This window comes from Pseudorca crassidens, chromosome 9, assembly GCF_039906515.1.
Source record: "Pseudorca crassidens isolate mPseCra1 chromosome 9, mPseCra1.hap1, whole genome shotgun sequence".
Taxonomy (NCBI): domain Eukaryota; kingdom Metazoa; phylum Chordata; class Mammalia; order Artiodactyla; family Delphinidae; genus Pseudorca; species Pseudorca crassidens.
The window spans coordinates 48637950-48653025 of NC_090304.1; the positions used below are offsets into that span (position 1 = coordinate 48637950).

The window sequence follows — 15076 nt, forward strand, 5'->3', positions numbered from 1 at the left end:
CGCACGGGCTTAGTTGCTCCACGGCATGTGGGATCTTCCCAGAGCAGAGATTGAACCCGTGTCTCCTGCATTGGCAGGCAGATTCTTAACCACTGCGCCACCAGGGAAGTCCCATGTAAACATAACTTTTATATGCACTGGGAAACCAAAAAATTTGTTTGACTCACTTTATTGCAATATTCACTTTATTGCAAGGGTCTGGAACAAACCTGAGATATCTCTGAGGTATGCCTGTACATGCCAGGTACTAGATGGAGAAAATGTAATGGTACAGGGACTGCCCTGGTGGTCCAGTGGTTAAGACTCTGCCCTTCCGATGCAAGTGGCACAGGTTCGATCCCTGGTTGGAGAACTAAGATCCCACATGCTGCGTGGTGTGGCAAAAATTTTTTTAAAAAATGTAATGGTACATAAAACAGGCAAATCAAAACAAGCAAAGAAACAAAGTACAAGCATGCAGAAGCGTAAGCGGACAGACAATAATTTCAAGTTTTATTAAGTAACAAAGGAAACAAGTGAGAGTCTGAAATAGCTAGAAGGGGTGGTCAAGAAAGGCTTCATTGAGAGGATAACATTTAAGCAAGAATCAACTGTAAATATTGTGAAACCCCAGTACAGTTCTATTTATTCTGTGACAGGTAAACAAAACACTTTCCCCTTAAGGTGGAAACTACGGAGAAAGTCTAATTACTAGTAGGTCTCTCTGGAAGAGAGACACCTCTTCCTGCACCATTACTGTCAGCCCTTCCCTCCCAGGTGAGTTTTGCAAAGCTCTTTGTCAATGGGGGTGGGGGCTAGGGTGGAACTTGGACTTTTGGCAACAGTGAAATATTATTGACCCATCAAGTGTAAAGCTAAAGAGGCTGGGGAATGCCCCCAAAAGGCCCCTGATGGAGCTTGGAAGAAGCTGTTCTCTGAGCAGTTCTAAGTGTGTTAGTGTATGTGTGTGGTTACTCAGTATATGTAAGTGTCAGTGTCCTTAGGGGTCTCAGAGCTGGGCATGGCACCGTACACAAAAATGTTCCTTTCCTCTTCTCTCCTCCTGCATTGTTGAGGTAAATCCAACCACAGAAAGGTGGCCCTCAATCAATCTACCCCCTTTCCCGACCTTATGGGCACTCAGACCCATCACCAAGGTGAAGAGAGTCACAGTCGAACACCAGTGGGCTGGGCTAGTCACTGCTCAAAAGTCACTGAAGGGGGATGGCCCTCCTGCCGGGAAGAGTTAGTCTTGGACTCAGATTTCTGTCCAGACCCTGACCTTATTTGCACTGATGTAATCAGCCAATATTGGCATAGCCCTGAGAGATCTCATTCCCAACAGGCTTGGAGGTGGGGTGGTGCTGCAGCCATGCCTATATAGGGGCTCATCCAGGGGCCCAGAACTGTCCTGTGGCCTCTCCAGCTCATCATGGCTCGGGCACTGGGAACACCAGTTGTACCGTGGTTGTTGGGCTTGTGCTGGTCTCTGGCTAACGCCCATCCTCTTTCTCTGTGAGTGAAGCCGGGGCTGGAGGAGGACCGGGCTCCAGATTAAGAGCGGGCTAGGGGGCTTCCCTGGTGGCGCAGTGGTGGAGCGTCCGCCTGCCAATGCGGGGCACACGGGTTCGTGCCCCGGTCCGGGAAGATTCCACATGCCGCGGAGCGGCTGGGCCCATGAGCCACGGCCGCTGAGCCTGCGCGTCCGGAGCCCATGCTCCGCAACGGGAGAGGCCACAACAGTGAGAGGCCCGCGTACCGCAAAAAAAAAAAAAAAAGAAAGAAAAAAAAGAGTGGGCTAGGGTCAGTTTTTAGGTCTGGGGCAAGTCTGGGGTCAGGAGCTAAAGGAGAGGGATTGGACCCTGTGGAGCCAGACATCTCCGTGTCTTCTCTCTAGGGCTAATGCCCCTAGGCATGGAGCTGAACGTGGGAATGCAACCAAGTTGGACCCCGATGTGATCGGTGAGACCCTGACTTCCTGAGTCTATCTGTCTAGCTGTGTCTCTGCGCTGTATCATCTGACTGGCCTTTTATTTGCTATCGCCCCACCTCCTTCCCAGAACGCTGCTCGGATGGCTGGGGCTTTGATGCTACTACCCTGGATGAGCATGGGACTATGCTGTTTTTTAAAGGTAGGAGGGGCTGGGATTGGGGCATTTGGGACCTCAGACTTGGTCCCCTTCATCGAGGGTGTATCCATCTGCGGGAGATCGTAGGAATTATCTGAGAGTATCACCCATAGCTTCTTTGTAACTAGCTCAGTAGGCCAAAAGTTTGTTCCGTGTCCCTCAGTGAGTGTGCGTTTTGCAGGGGAGTTCGTGTGGAAGGGTCAAGACTGGACTCGGGAGTTAATCTCAGAGAGGTGGAAGGATGTCCCTGGCCCCGTGGATGCTGCATTCCGCCATGGTCATGACAGAGTCTTTCTGATCAAGGTACGGCTGGGCCAAGGTCACGGCCAGGCCAGGAAGTGCTGGAATCAACACTAGAGACCCTCCGCCAAGTGGCCCTGGCATGGAGCCCTTACCAACAGGTTCCAGGTTTCCTCCCCCTGCGCCTGCCTTTTCTGAGAAAGCTCAGGCTAGGGGAGTCGGTGTGCACGCGGGCCTGGGAAGCACAACAGCCAGTGGCTCTTCCTCAGTCCTAATCTGCGTCCACACCTCTCTGCTACTCCTCAATCTGTCCACCATCCTTTCCTTCCGGGAAATTTCTTCCCTTGCTTCCACGACCCTGCGTCAAGTCTTCTTCCTGTGGTTGCCAGGTTGTTCACAACACAGTGGTACCTGGCCGAGGGGCAAGTGGAGGATGAGATCCAGCCCACTGTGCTTGTCAAGTCCCAGGCCTTGGCCCAGCCTGTGTCTGCTCCTAGCACCTTCCCCTGACTCGCACAAGGATGCTGTGTGGTCGGGGCGGCCCTCGCTACCAGCTTTGTTTTCCCTCCTGCCTCTTTTCCTGCTCTTCTCAGGCTTCTCATCCTGGGCCACGCCTTGAATGTTTCTTGGGGATCCTCCCCAGCCCTTCCACACACCCTGCCTGGGTGATCTCAACCACTGCCACGGCTCTGAGTTCTCTCCACGTTGTGGACCCCAGATCTGGATCTCTCCCCGGAGCTCCAGACATCTCTTTCTGATTTCCAGGCTGACATCTTCAACTTAGACGTTCCGTAGGCACCTCAGATTCAGCATCCCCCAAACGGAGCTCAGTATCTTCTGTACAAATTCACCCCTCCTCCTGAGTTCCCTGTTTCAGCAAATGGTACCACCACGTGCTGATTCCTGCAAGCCAGGTGCACATGGGTCTTGAGACCTGGACCCTGGTTATCTCTACAGGTTTATCTCCTCCTCCACCGCATTCACTGTGTGCCAGCCACATGAGCATGCTGTGTACATGCTACTCCCTCTGCTGATAACGCCCAGTCCACACTTGTCTACCTGGAATATTCCTGCTCAGTTTTTAACTCTTGGCCCAAATGCCTCCTCCTCTGTGCAGCCTTCCAGGAATTCTCTAGGTTGACTTAGGTATTCCCCCTTTATTCCCAGTGCACTTCACATGCCTCCACCTTGGGGCTCACATGGCTAGGATTGTAGGATCCTTTCTGCTTTTGTACAGTGAACTCCTTGAAGGCAGAGACAGAGTCTTGCCACCCCTTTATCCCCAGTGCCTCTCACAATGCCTGGCATATGGTAAGTCATTCAGCAACTGTTTCTTGAGTGAATAAATGAACAAATGAATGTATGAATGGATGGATGATTGCAGGATGACTATTTGTGGATGTGTTTGCCAAAACCAGTGGTATTGCAGATAATTGTGCCATGGGAGTATCTGGTTGTACATAGACAGTTGTGTGTGGTACAGTAACAGTGATGGGATTTGCACAAACTGAAGTTGTGCAAGGGGACAGCACACTGTTGTCCACAGATGGACTGAGAGTGTGTGGGACTGCAGAAGGATATTATGTAAGTGCAATAGATCAAAGATGTGTGGGACGGCAGAGTGGCAGTATCTGGCGTGCATACTAAAAATAGCATGTTTTTGCATGCAGGGGGACAGAGTCTGGGTATACCCTCATGATAAGAAGGAATATCCAAAGTTGCTCCAAGAGGAGTTTCCTGGAATCCCATCCCCAGTGGATGCAGCTGTGGAATGTCACACTGAAGAATGCAGAAATGAGGGTGTCTTGTTCTTCCAAGGTCAGTCCAGGCTGGAATAAGAGAGCCTGGGGTAGTGGTAGGTTGGTGGTTATAGAGGTAGTGGTAGGGATGGTGGTGGTGGTGGAACCACTATATGGTTTCCTGATGAAGGGAAGGAGTAGAGAAGCCAATTATGGTCTAGTGGTCAAGTAGGGGAAGGAGGGGAAGTCATCCTGGAGAAGGTAACTGGGTGTAATTCTGCTAAAAGTCCCTCATTGTCCCCCATGACCCTTAGGACAAATCTAGGTTCCTTAGTTTTACATACAAGGTGCTCCATGACCAAGTCCCTATTGATCCTCCAGCCTTGAGTCTCATCAAACGCTTACCTTGAACATGAAGCCCCAGAAACGCTATGCTGTTCCCTGTACACCCAATTTGCTTCATGCTTTAGACTTTTGTTTCTGGAGTTACATCTCCCCATCTTGTCTGCCTTGTAACTCCTCCTTCAGATTTTAGTTTAAGTATCACCTTCTCTGGAAAGCTTTCCCTGACTCGTCCCACCGCCCTTGCTGAGCTGATCACGTGTACTTTGCTGCTCCATTTTATTGTATGATTACTTTCCTCAACTGTTTCCCTGCTGGGCTGTGAGCTCCACGTGATGGGGACCATATCTGGTCCATCCTGGGGCCAGTACAAACACAAGGGAAGGCACAGCCCGGCCTCACTGAATGCTTGTTGGTTGATTGGACAAAGGCAACCGCACGTGGTTCTGGGACTTCACTACAAAAACCAAAAAGGAACGACGTTCCTGGCAGGCTGTTGGCAACTGCTCTTCTGCCATGCGATGGCTCAGCCGCTACTACTGCTTCCGGGGTAACCAATTCCTGCGCTTCAACCCTGTCACGGGAATGGTGTTTCCTAAATACCCTCTGGATGTCCGAGACTACTTTATGCCCTGCCCTGGCAGAGGTGAGAAAGCCCAAGCCCTGGGACCTCCTGGAATTTGTCCACCTTCCCTGAGTTCGCGGACCCCATATAAGCCAGCTCCTACCTTCACCCTGTGGAATGACACCTTGGCCCTTGCCCTAGCTCCACTTCCATTCTGGCTCTCCCCAGCTGTCCTCATATGGGGACAACCTGCACCCCCAATAACCCCAGCCATCTCTTCCACCTCGGAACTCATTCTGACCTCTTGCCTTCCTGTGTTCCCCCTCACCCATTTCTCCCCCAAGGCCATGCACACGGGAATGCGACTCGCCATGGGGATAAACGCTGTAGCCCAGATCTAGTCTTGTCTGCACTGCTGTCTGACAAACACGGTGCCACCTATGCCTTCAGTGGTAAGAGATGCCCTCCAACTCCCCCATCTCTGCCCTCCATACCTCCCGTCTCTTTCACGTGTGTCTCCCATCTCTGGCACATTTCCTCCATTTTCATCACTGTGCCCCATATTTTGTCCCGTCGGCCCCCATCCTTACACGCTATCATGCCCCTTTTCGCCCCTCACTTCGTCCGATGCATATGGTTCAACCTGTCTCTCATCGCTGAGGCCTCTAGCTTCACCTGTCTGCCTCCCAGTACCATCTGTTGGTACATAGGGACCTCCTGGCCCCATGACTCCTCGTATTCTCTTTGCTCTTGCACGTCTCGCAGGGTCCTCTGGCCCTCCCCACCTTGAGCTTCTCATCAGGAGCTCCATCTTGTTCCAGGTGCCCGGTTCCTATGTGCAGGCCTCTGGGCACAGCATTTCCTGGGGATGAGATGTTCCCATTGCTGAGAACCAGCCAACAACTGTTCAGTCCCTTAGACCTTTAGGCAATAGTTTCACCAGCCTGAAGAGATTTCTCCCCTGAGTGACCAGGAGAAACCCCTCTCCCCAGACCTGTGCCATTAAAAACCATCTGATGATACCTAAGGATGTTCTGGGGCTAGTCAGACAGGTAGTGATAAGTCTTGATCTATACTTGAGGACAGCTCCAAGAGAAGGAGTGACCTACCACATTACACTCAGCCTAAGATATATGTATGATCAGACACAAATGTAAAATAGTGGTGAGAATACAGAAGAGTGAAAATCCTTTCTTGCTCCTAATCCCTGAATAAATCTGATCAGATATGACTACGAAGCTATAATGAAAAACACACAGCTGCAAGGAGAGCATATGCCCACAGCAGGAATGCATGCTGTAATGAGAACGTGCCTCCGTGATGAAACACACACCTGTAGTGAAAAGGTAGACCTATGCTGAGAATATATGCCAGAGTAAGAACACAAAAGTGTCACAAGAACATGCAGCTATGGTGAGAGCGAGGCACCATGGGGAAGACACGTACACAAAGCGAAATAGCAATGCTTACAGAGATAGAGAGATAAACAGACAGAGAGAGATATGGAGATAGAGACGCTAAGAAAATAGGGCCACAGGGACCACACAGAGATGTAGAGAGAACACCCAGCCATGGAGAGATCACGGAACCTCAAGACCATGTGTCCATAAGTAGAATGCAGCTGAATTCCTAAATCAGGAGTATTAGAGATGTTCTATAGCTGTTGAGAGAACATTGTTATGTTAAAAATACCCAGCTGAGGTGGGAACGCACTATCTTGGTGAAAACACCAGTGTGACCCAGCCACTCAGCACAGGGCTGGTCCTCTCCTCTCCCGTATTGATAAATCTCTTGTCTGTACCTCATAGCTGCTAATCCATTCTTTCTGTTTTGTCACTACTTCGGCTCGCACAGGGACCGTCACGCCCTCTCTACTTTCTCTCTAGTCAGGATCTTTCAGCCTCAGATCCGACTGATAACTGCCTCGGCTCTTTTTCCTACTTGGATTTCCAGAGAGAGAATGGGACTGGCTCAGCCCATATGTTTATTCCAGACCACATTCGAGTGGCCGCTGGTCGGCCTCTGCATCGACTTCTAATGGACTGGGGGCTCAGCACTTACTTCCTCTGCACAAAATGCAGCGCAGCTCTGATTCTCCAAATAGGGGCCACGAGCAGGGTAGTTTCAGCAGGAGGGGAAGGTGGATATGTAGTTACTGTGACTTGCCCAGTTAATACCCATAAGGAGAACTTGTGGCTGCATTGGGAATACCAGCTATTTTTCGAGCACCGAAAAATAATCGAGCACCTGATAGGCACTGGGCATTTTTTCTAGGCACTGAGATACAGTCGTGAACATGGCAGATGAGACACCTGCCTTCAGAGAGCCTGCTAGACGGAGAGAGGACAGTAAAAAAGAGAAAGTGAAAGAGAATACTTTCAGGCAGTGTTAACAGCTGTGATGTGTTCTGGGAACATCAGAATGCTTCTTATTCTCAAATACCATTTGAAGCTAGAATAAATGAATGTATGAGTCGTTGATGTTTTAAAATATAAAATAAAAGAATGTTAAGTGTCCCCAAAAAGCTGTGAAGAAAATAAGACAGGATAATGGGATAGAGGTGAAGAGAATTAGGGGCCCCTTCACTGAAGAGACGATTTTTGAGCTGAGATTTCAGTGATCAAAAGGAATTAGCCACATAAAGCACTGGAGGAGAAGCATTTTAGGGAGGGTAGACAGCAAATACTTCGGGGAGGCAAGAAAGGAGGCCAGTGTGGCTGACACGCTGAGAAGGAGCCAGGTAAGTGGCTTGAAAAGAGGGAGGCAGGGGTCAGATGACATGGGCCTGGTAAGGATTTTCAACTGTAAAAGGAAGCCGGGAAGGGCTCTTGATCAGAGCTGTGATATGTTCTGGCTTATTTTTTTAAGCATCTGTCTTTTTATCTTACTTATTTATTTATTTAATTTATTTATGGCTGCGTTGGGTCTTCATTGCTGTGTGCTGGCTTTCTCTAGCTGGTGGCAAGCGGGGGCTACTCTTCGTTGTGGTGCGCAGGCTTCTCATTGCGGTGGCTTCTCTTGTGGCGGAGCACGGGTCCTAGGGTGCGCAGGCTTCAGCAGTTGTGGCACGCTGGCTTCAGAAGTTGTGGCTCGCGGGCTCTAGAGCGCAGGCTCAGTAGTTGTGGCACACGGGCTTAGTTGCTCCGTGGCATGTGGGATCTTCCCGGACCAGGGCTCAAATCCGTGTCCCCTGCATTGGCAGGCGGATTCTTAACCACTGCGCCACCAGGGAAGCCCATGACTTATTTTTTTTAAAAGATCATCCTGGCTTCTTGTGGAATATAAGTCACAGAGGTACAATTGTGTAAGCAGGGAATCCAGCAAGGAGTTCTTGCAGCTGTCTGGATTAGAGGTGATGACAGCTTGCACTGGGATAACAGCAGCAGAGGTGGTGAGGGGTCATCGCGACGTATTTTGGAAGTCGGGCCCATAGCATTTAACCAATGCCTTGGATATTGATCGGAGTGGGGAAGGGGAAAGAGAGGTTTCAAGAATGACTTGGCTTTTAGGGACTGGGAAACTAGGTGACTGGTGGTTTCTTTTTCTAAAATTGGGAAAGACTAGGGAAGGAGATGTGTGTGTGTGTGTTTGGTGGGGGCAGAAATAAGTTTGGACACGTTAGGGTTTTGGTGTCTAATGGTTCCAAATGGACAGGTCAGGTAGGCAGCTGAGTTTGCGCCTGACACTCAAAGAAGCAGTCCATCAGATCCAAAGGGAACAGATCAAAAGTCATCAGTATATAGGTGGTGTTTAAAGCCCTGGACTAGGTGAAATCACCAAGAGAGTGAGTATAGATAGAGCAGAGGTCCAAACTGGGGGATTCCAATAATAGATATCAGGCTGAAGAGGAGTCAGATAGTTAAGAAGAACCCTGGAAGAGTCTGGAATCACAGAGCCAAGATCCAAAAAAAGATATTTAAAGAAGGGACCTGTGAGCAGTCAAATGCCACTGAGAGGTAGAGTAAGATGTAGACATTAGATTTGGCAAGTTGGAGGATACTAGTGACCTTGAAAAGAGAAATCTCAATGGCAAAGGGAAACAGGAATGTAAGTGAAGTGGGCTGAGGAAGCAAAGGTAAATGAGAGTTTAGACAATTCCTCTAATAAGTTGTTATGAAAAGGGGAGAGGAAAATTAGGGTGCTGGTCTGGCTACTCCCTCCGTATCCTACCATCTCAAGGGATTAGAGAACACAGCCAGCGTGAGAACGCCCAGGGGAAGCTTGCTGCGCTGCTTCCCTTTGAACTCCTGGCCACTGTCTCACTGTAGCATCTCTGCACACAGACATCTGAGATGCATAAGGAGACCCCACTGAACCCCATGACGGACGTTGGCCTTACCTGGCAACTTGGCCACTGTTCTCCAAGCTCGCCCTTCCATCAGGCCCCTACTGACTCCGATTCCAATTAGGTCACAATGCCCAACTTTGCCAACCAAGTCTTCCTCAGCTCCTCACATGGCCTCTTCCCTCTTGGCCTCTGGATGCATTCTTTCCTCCCTCTCGAGACTCACCCCTGCCTCTGTCACTTGCCTCTTCACTGCCTGGCCTTTTACCACCAGTACTAGAGGTACCTCTGCTACCCCACAGGATCCCACTACTGGCGTCTGGACACCAGCCAGGACGGGTGGCATAGCTGGCCCATTGAGCATCTGTGGCCCCATGGTCCTTCAACAGTGGATACTGCCTTTTCCTGGGATGATAAGCTCTATCTGATCCAGGTGTGTGTTGGGAGTGACGCATGAGGTGGAGACTGGGAAAATACCCAGCTCTGTGCTGATTAATGTCCTTTGTCCTCCAGGGCACCCAGGTATATATCTTCCTGACAAAGGGAGGCTATATCCTAGTAGATGGTTATCCAAAGCAGCTGGAGAAGGAATTCGGGAGCCCTCATGGGATCAACCTTGATACTGTGGATGCAGCCTTTACCTGTCCTGGGTCTTCTCGCCTCCACATCATGGCAGGTGAGGGGTGTCGGGCGCTGAGGGGGGGCCTGTTCTGCTACTTCTCCGTGGCACAGATCCCCGTCATGGCGTGAGAAGAGCCAGGTCAGGATCCCCATGACGTGGAAGCCATGTTATGTCCGGTGTTTCTTCCCAGGACGGCGGCTGTGGTGGCTGGACCTGAAGTTAGGAGCTCAAGCCACGTGGACAGAGCTTCCTTGGCCCCATGAAAAGGTTGACACGGCCCTGTGTACGGAAAAGTCTCTGGGCCCCAGCTCGTGTTCCGCCAATGGTCTCGGCTTGTACCTCGTCCAAGGCCCCAATTTGTACTGCTACGGAGACGTGGAGAAATTGAATGTGGCCAAGGCCCTTCCCCAGCCCCAGAAAGTAAACAGCCTCCTGGGTTGCCCTCACTGACAGCACTGCTGATGTGAGGCTGGCCCAGCTCCTTCTCCTGGTTTTCCTTACAATAAAGCCAGAGTGCTCCCTCGCTTGGATCAAAGGGCCCTGGTTGTGGAACAATCTCCCTTCTTTCTTTGAGTTGAGCAGCTCGTAACCTCTCTTTGGAGGCTCTTAAATAGGCTGTGGGAGACCAGGGAGGGGAGGGCTCAGGGACAGACCTCATTTCTGCACAGGTGATTCCTGAACCCTGGTCATAAACTGACTTCTTCCAGACTACTGAGACAGAGAGGGAAACAGAAGAACAAAAGTAGAGAAAGGAAGCCCTGTGTCTACCCAGCACGTAAGAGGCAGAGCAGGGACTCTGCCCCCACCTGCTAATAACTGACCACAGCTTGGCCCCAGGACATTGGGAAAATAGGGCTGGAGGCGGCTACGTTTGTGCAAAGTGGGTTGGCTCGGTGCTGCCACGGAGGGCCGCGGGGGCCCTCAAATTGTAGGTCCAGGGGGTTCAGGGAGCATCACTCCAGAAGACAAGTCTTTGGTTGCTATGAGTTAGGCATAACAAGTGGAATGAAAACACAGTGTTTTCACTCACCTGAGGCAAGCTGGGGAAAGGGGAGGAAGCCTGATTCGGGGGGGTGGCACCATGAAACACATTTGCAAAACGTCACACAGCCCTTGGGGGGTCCTGCTGGCTAAGTCCCCTGGGTATCTGCACCATCTAGGCCAGCAAATGTCGTCTGGGTGGAGGTTGCAGTGGTTTGTTCTTTTCAGGTCATAAGCTGACCAAGGCTTTAGGCTCCAAACTTACTGACAACCATTTGACTGGGGATTGGCCTGGACTATAGACAACTGGGTCTCAGGTGAGACCCTTTTCCTCCTCTACGTTTCCAACCCACCTGAGCTTGAAAGTTTGTTTGTTTTGGGCTCAAAAAAATAGCCTCAGACTCTAGCAGAGGGCCCTCATTCTGAGCTTCCATATCTTAGCCTCAGTGACTTCTTCCATAAAATGGGTATAATACTAGACACCTCCCAGTGACAATGAGTATGGATGGACTCAACCCATCTCTTGGATTCACTCCGGAAGGGGCCTGAAAGGATACCCACACTCTGGCCCATGGCCTCTCCTGGTTTAGGGTCAGCCCCTCCTGACCTGGTGGCCTCCTGCTCTTTCATGGGTAGAAGAGTAGATGGACAAGCTTTGCACTGGGAGGCCAGGCCATAGAGTGGCTCCCAATAGGCACCAGGCCCCTGCGGTTCAGTTGAATTGCCTGAGGTTCCTTGCCCAGCCTCAACAGCTAGGAAGGGAAGCAGGGGATGAACCTGGGCCCCTTAGATCAGGGTCCACCCAGCACTTGCGGTTGGCTGGGGCTGGGAACTAAGGTAGGGGCCAGGCACCAGGGCTGTGGGGTCCACTTCCAAGGAGTGTCTTGAGCTTTCTTTTCCAACCGGAAGATGTCTGGATGGTTCTCCTCATGGGATGGCTGCTCCTCCTTCAGTCTGAGGGGTGGGAACAAGGCCAGAGTCTCAGTTCTGGGCCTTATTCAGTCCATGTGTCACCTATGGGGCCATCCCTGCATCATGTCAGGGAGGCTAGAGGTGTCTAAACAGTTATCCAGCAACTCTGCTGGATACTCAAGGTTAACTTCCTCCTCTCTATTGAGAAAGGAGAACTTAAGTCTCCTCTTTCTTCTCTTCTCCCATCTGCTCTGTTGCAGGGAAGCCTCTAGCCTGTGTCCAAGGACTCCAAGAAAAGGTCCAACTCATGCTTCTTCCATCCATGCATTTAGTACCTCCTATGTTCAGGGCAGTGCATTTGATGCTGTGGACCATGTCTTCCTCCTTGAGTCTTTCCTCCCTTGGATTTCCTCCATGACATTACTCTCTCCTGATCGTCTCTTACTCTCTGTTTCTTCTCAGCTTTCCTCTTGGCCTTCTTTTCCTCTGCTGGCTTGCCAAATGCTGGCATTCCCAGAGTTCAATCCTCCATCCTTTTCTCTTCTCATCCTATATGCTCTTCCTGGGAATGTATTAGAACAATCCTGTTGAAGAAGGGTGTTGAGGAAGTCCTTGCCAGGACTAGCAACTGACTGATGAATTCCACTGGGATATAATATGTAGGAAGATTCTACTCCTTTGGACTTCCCAAATGATAACCACCACCCTGAAGAAAGAGGGTTTATTGGATCAACTACAAGAAAAATTACAATATCAAAGCAATATTTACATGTAGTGGTAGAAAAGGCTGCCTTTGCTCCAAAAGTGTCTTTGCCGCTAATTGAGTTGTAAGCTCTATTCTTCCCTACAGGTGATTTGGGTGCCAACTGCCTGGTAGTGCAGTTGTCCACCAGGCTGATCTAGCAAACCAAATAGCATAAAGCCAGTACTCTTGGTTAATGACTCTGGATGGATTTGCTTCTAATTCAAGTTTTTCCTGATAGGTCCAAGGTAATCATTTTAAAAGTTTGCTGCCTCAGAGGGACCCACATTGGTCAAAACCACACATAGCATCCGAGGTGGCTCATAGGCTATTGGTTGCTCTAGAAAGCATCAGAAGGGGATGTGATACAATAGAGAAGGGATGGATGAAGGGCACAGGTTGACTCCCCACTGATCAGGAGGCTTTGCAGACCTAGGAGATCAGGGATTCAGGAAGATGGTGTGTGGGTCACACTGCACTGTATGTGAACTGCACACTTTACTTTTTTCATCTTAGCTAAGCAGACTCCTCTCCCCATCCTGACCATCCTATCTGCGAACCTCTGATTACCTGAAGAGACTTCCCTGGATACTGAAGCCATTCTGTTCAATGGGACTGGCAAGACAAGTATTCTGATGGGCTGCTTGTAAATGAGCAATATTTCTGGATTCTTTTCATTTGCTCAAGCAGAAATCCGGAAGTCATCCTTCCCTTTATACTACCATAGCCAATCAATCAACTGATCACCAGTTTTTGTGAATTCTACCTCCTGAACATTTATTAAACCTATGCAATTTTTTCCATCCCTACTCCCACCACTATAGTCATCTCCTTCCTAGACTATATCAATTGCTTTCTAACTGGTCCCCACCCTGCCAGTTTTGCTCTCCTCCTATCTATCCTCCACTTAGCAGCCAGAAGTGATCTAAAATGCAAGGGTGAACATGCCCCTCTCCTGTCTCAAACTCTATGTTGATTTTCCATTGCCCTTAAAATAAAGTCCAAAACCCTAAGCCTAACATACAAGGCCCTCCTTGATTTGGTACCTGTCCACCTTTCCACCTCACCTTATGCCATTCTTCTCCACACCCATACCAGCCACCCATTATTGGACTTCCCCTTTGACTTGGAATCATTTTCTCTTCTTTTGGATAACCTCTATCTCCTTCACCCCTTCCCTTCACATAAGTGCCCTTCCATATGAAAGCCTTCCCAAACCTCCCCAGACCAAATTTAGTCCATTCACATAGCATCATGTACATCTTCAAAATACTCATCACATTTCTAATATGTTTAATATCTCTTTCCCTTGTTATTCAAGCTCCCTGAGGGCAAGGACTCAATATTGTTTCTTTACAAGTTCCTAGCACCAAGGACAGTGCCTCCCACATGATGATGATTTGTTGAGAGAGAATGATCAAATGAATGAGGACACCTTTCTTCTTCTGGGTAACTTTTACCTTTCAAGGACAAAGGTCACATGTTATACCCTCCAGGTTGGGTGACAGTCAAATCTGATTCATCTTTGGGTCCCTAGGACTTAGCTTGGGACTTGGTACATGATTCATATATCATAGAAGCTTGTCAATTCATAATAAATTCTTGTCCAGGAGGTGATAATGTTTGAAGCTGAACGATGGGTATATGAGGGTTCATTATATTGTTCTGTCTCCTTATGTTATATGTATTTGAAATTTTCCATAACAAAAAGTTAAAACATTTATATTCACCTCAAATCAAGTTAAAGTGTAGTCAAAGATGACCTTGAGGCTCCTGGCTTAGGCAAGCAGTAGATGGTGGTGCCACTCACTGGGATGGATAAAGTGGAGCTGCATCCAGTCGTGTGTGTGTGTGTGTGTTTGTGTGTGTGTGAGTGTGTGTGTGTTCGTGTTCGTGCACACATGCACTGGGGAGGGTTTTTTCACCCCAGCGAAACTTCTTAGAAGGCCAATAAAGGGGATGAGACAATGAATTTAGATTTGGACATTTTTAGTTTTAGGTACCTTGAGGGCATCTTGAGTCAGTTGCTCAGTACTTAGTAGTTACAATAAATTAAATCGTCTGCCTTAGAGGAATGAGCCAGGAGAGGGCTTCTGGATGGTAATATTCCCCCTCACTATCTTTGAAAGCCTCTGTGCCGCTGACCTGACCACTGGGAACTATCTCACTATCCAGGGAGTCTGTGCAATATTGGGCCCCATCATTCCTTCCTTCACACTTTTCATCCACATTCCCCCTTCTTCCTTCCCTCCTGTGAATTTCCACCAGGGAGCGATTCATTCTTCACATCTGCAAGGCCTTGGTGTCACAGTTTCATGTTCAGCAGCAGTGGTAGGGTGTTAAGAAACATCTGGGTTCCAGTTTGTCTCCCCCACTTACCTGTGACTGCAGGCAAGTCGTTTTACCTTTCTGAACCTCAGCATCTGCCTCTGAAAACTGAGGATGATCATAGTGGCGACTTCACAGGGCTGATGTGAGGACGAATGCATATAACGGGTTTAACACAGAGCCTGGCACCGTGTAAGCGGCCACTAAATAAG

The 15076-nt window shown here is 49.4% G+C and overlaps 1 protein-coding gene and 1 long non-coding RNA gene across 2 annotated transcripts; one reads left to right on the plus strand and one right to left on the minus strand.

Moving 5' to 3' along the window:
- The first annotated feature begins 1334 nt into the window (after positions 1–1334).
- On the plus strand, positions 1335–10456 carry HPX (hemopexin). The gene is made up of 10 exons (XM_067750098.1): positions 1335–1494; positions 1877–1941; positions 2040–2111; positions 2290–2411; positions 4019–4166; positions 4860–5075; positions 5339–5446; positions 9582–9712; positions 9793–9955; positions 10092–10456. The coding sequence occupies exons 1-10, from the start codon at positions 1412–1414 to the stop codon at positions 10349–10351; spliced, it is 1368 nt and encodes a 455-aa protein (XP_067606199.1). The 5' UTR covers positions 1335–1411; the 3' UTR covers positions 10352–10456.
- Positions 7883–15051, minus strand: LOC137230527 (uncharacterized). Its single transcript, XR_010946164.1, has 2 exons — positions 14916–15051; positions 7883–12500 (listed from the first exon to the last, which is right to left on the minus strand). It is a non-coding gene; the product is annotated as an uncharacterized lncRNA (long non-coding RNA).
- Between the last annotated feature and the right edge of the window lie 25 nt (positions 15052–15076).

Excerpts from the sequence above, each read along its gene's own strand:
- HPX (XM_067750098.1), top strand. The coding sequence starts at position 1,412 with ATGGCTCGGGCACTGGGAACACCAGTTGTACCGTGGTTGTTGGGCTTG. Across the intron at positions 1,942-2,039 it reads GTTGGACCCCGATGTGATCG|AACGCTGCTCGGATGGCTGG; the intron begins GTGAGACCCTGA and ends CCTCCTTCCCAG. Across the intron at positions 2,412-4,018 it reads ACAGAGTCTTTCTGATCAAG|GGGGACAGAGTCTGGGTATA; the intron begins GTACGGCTGGGC and ends TTTTGCATGCAG.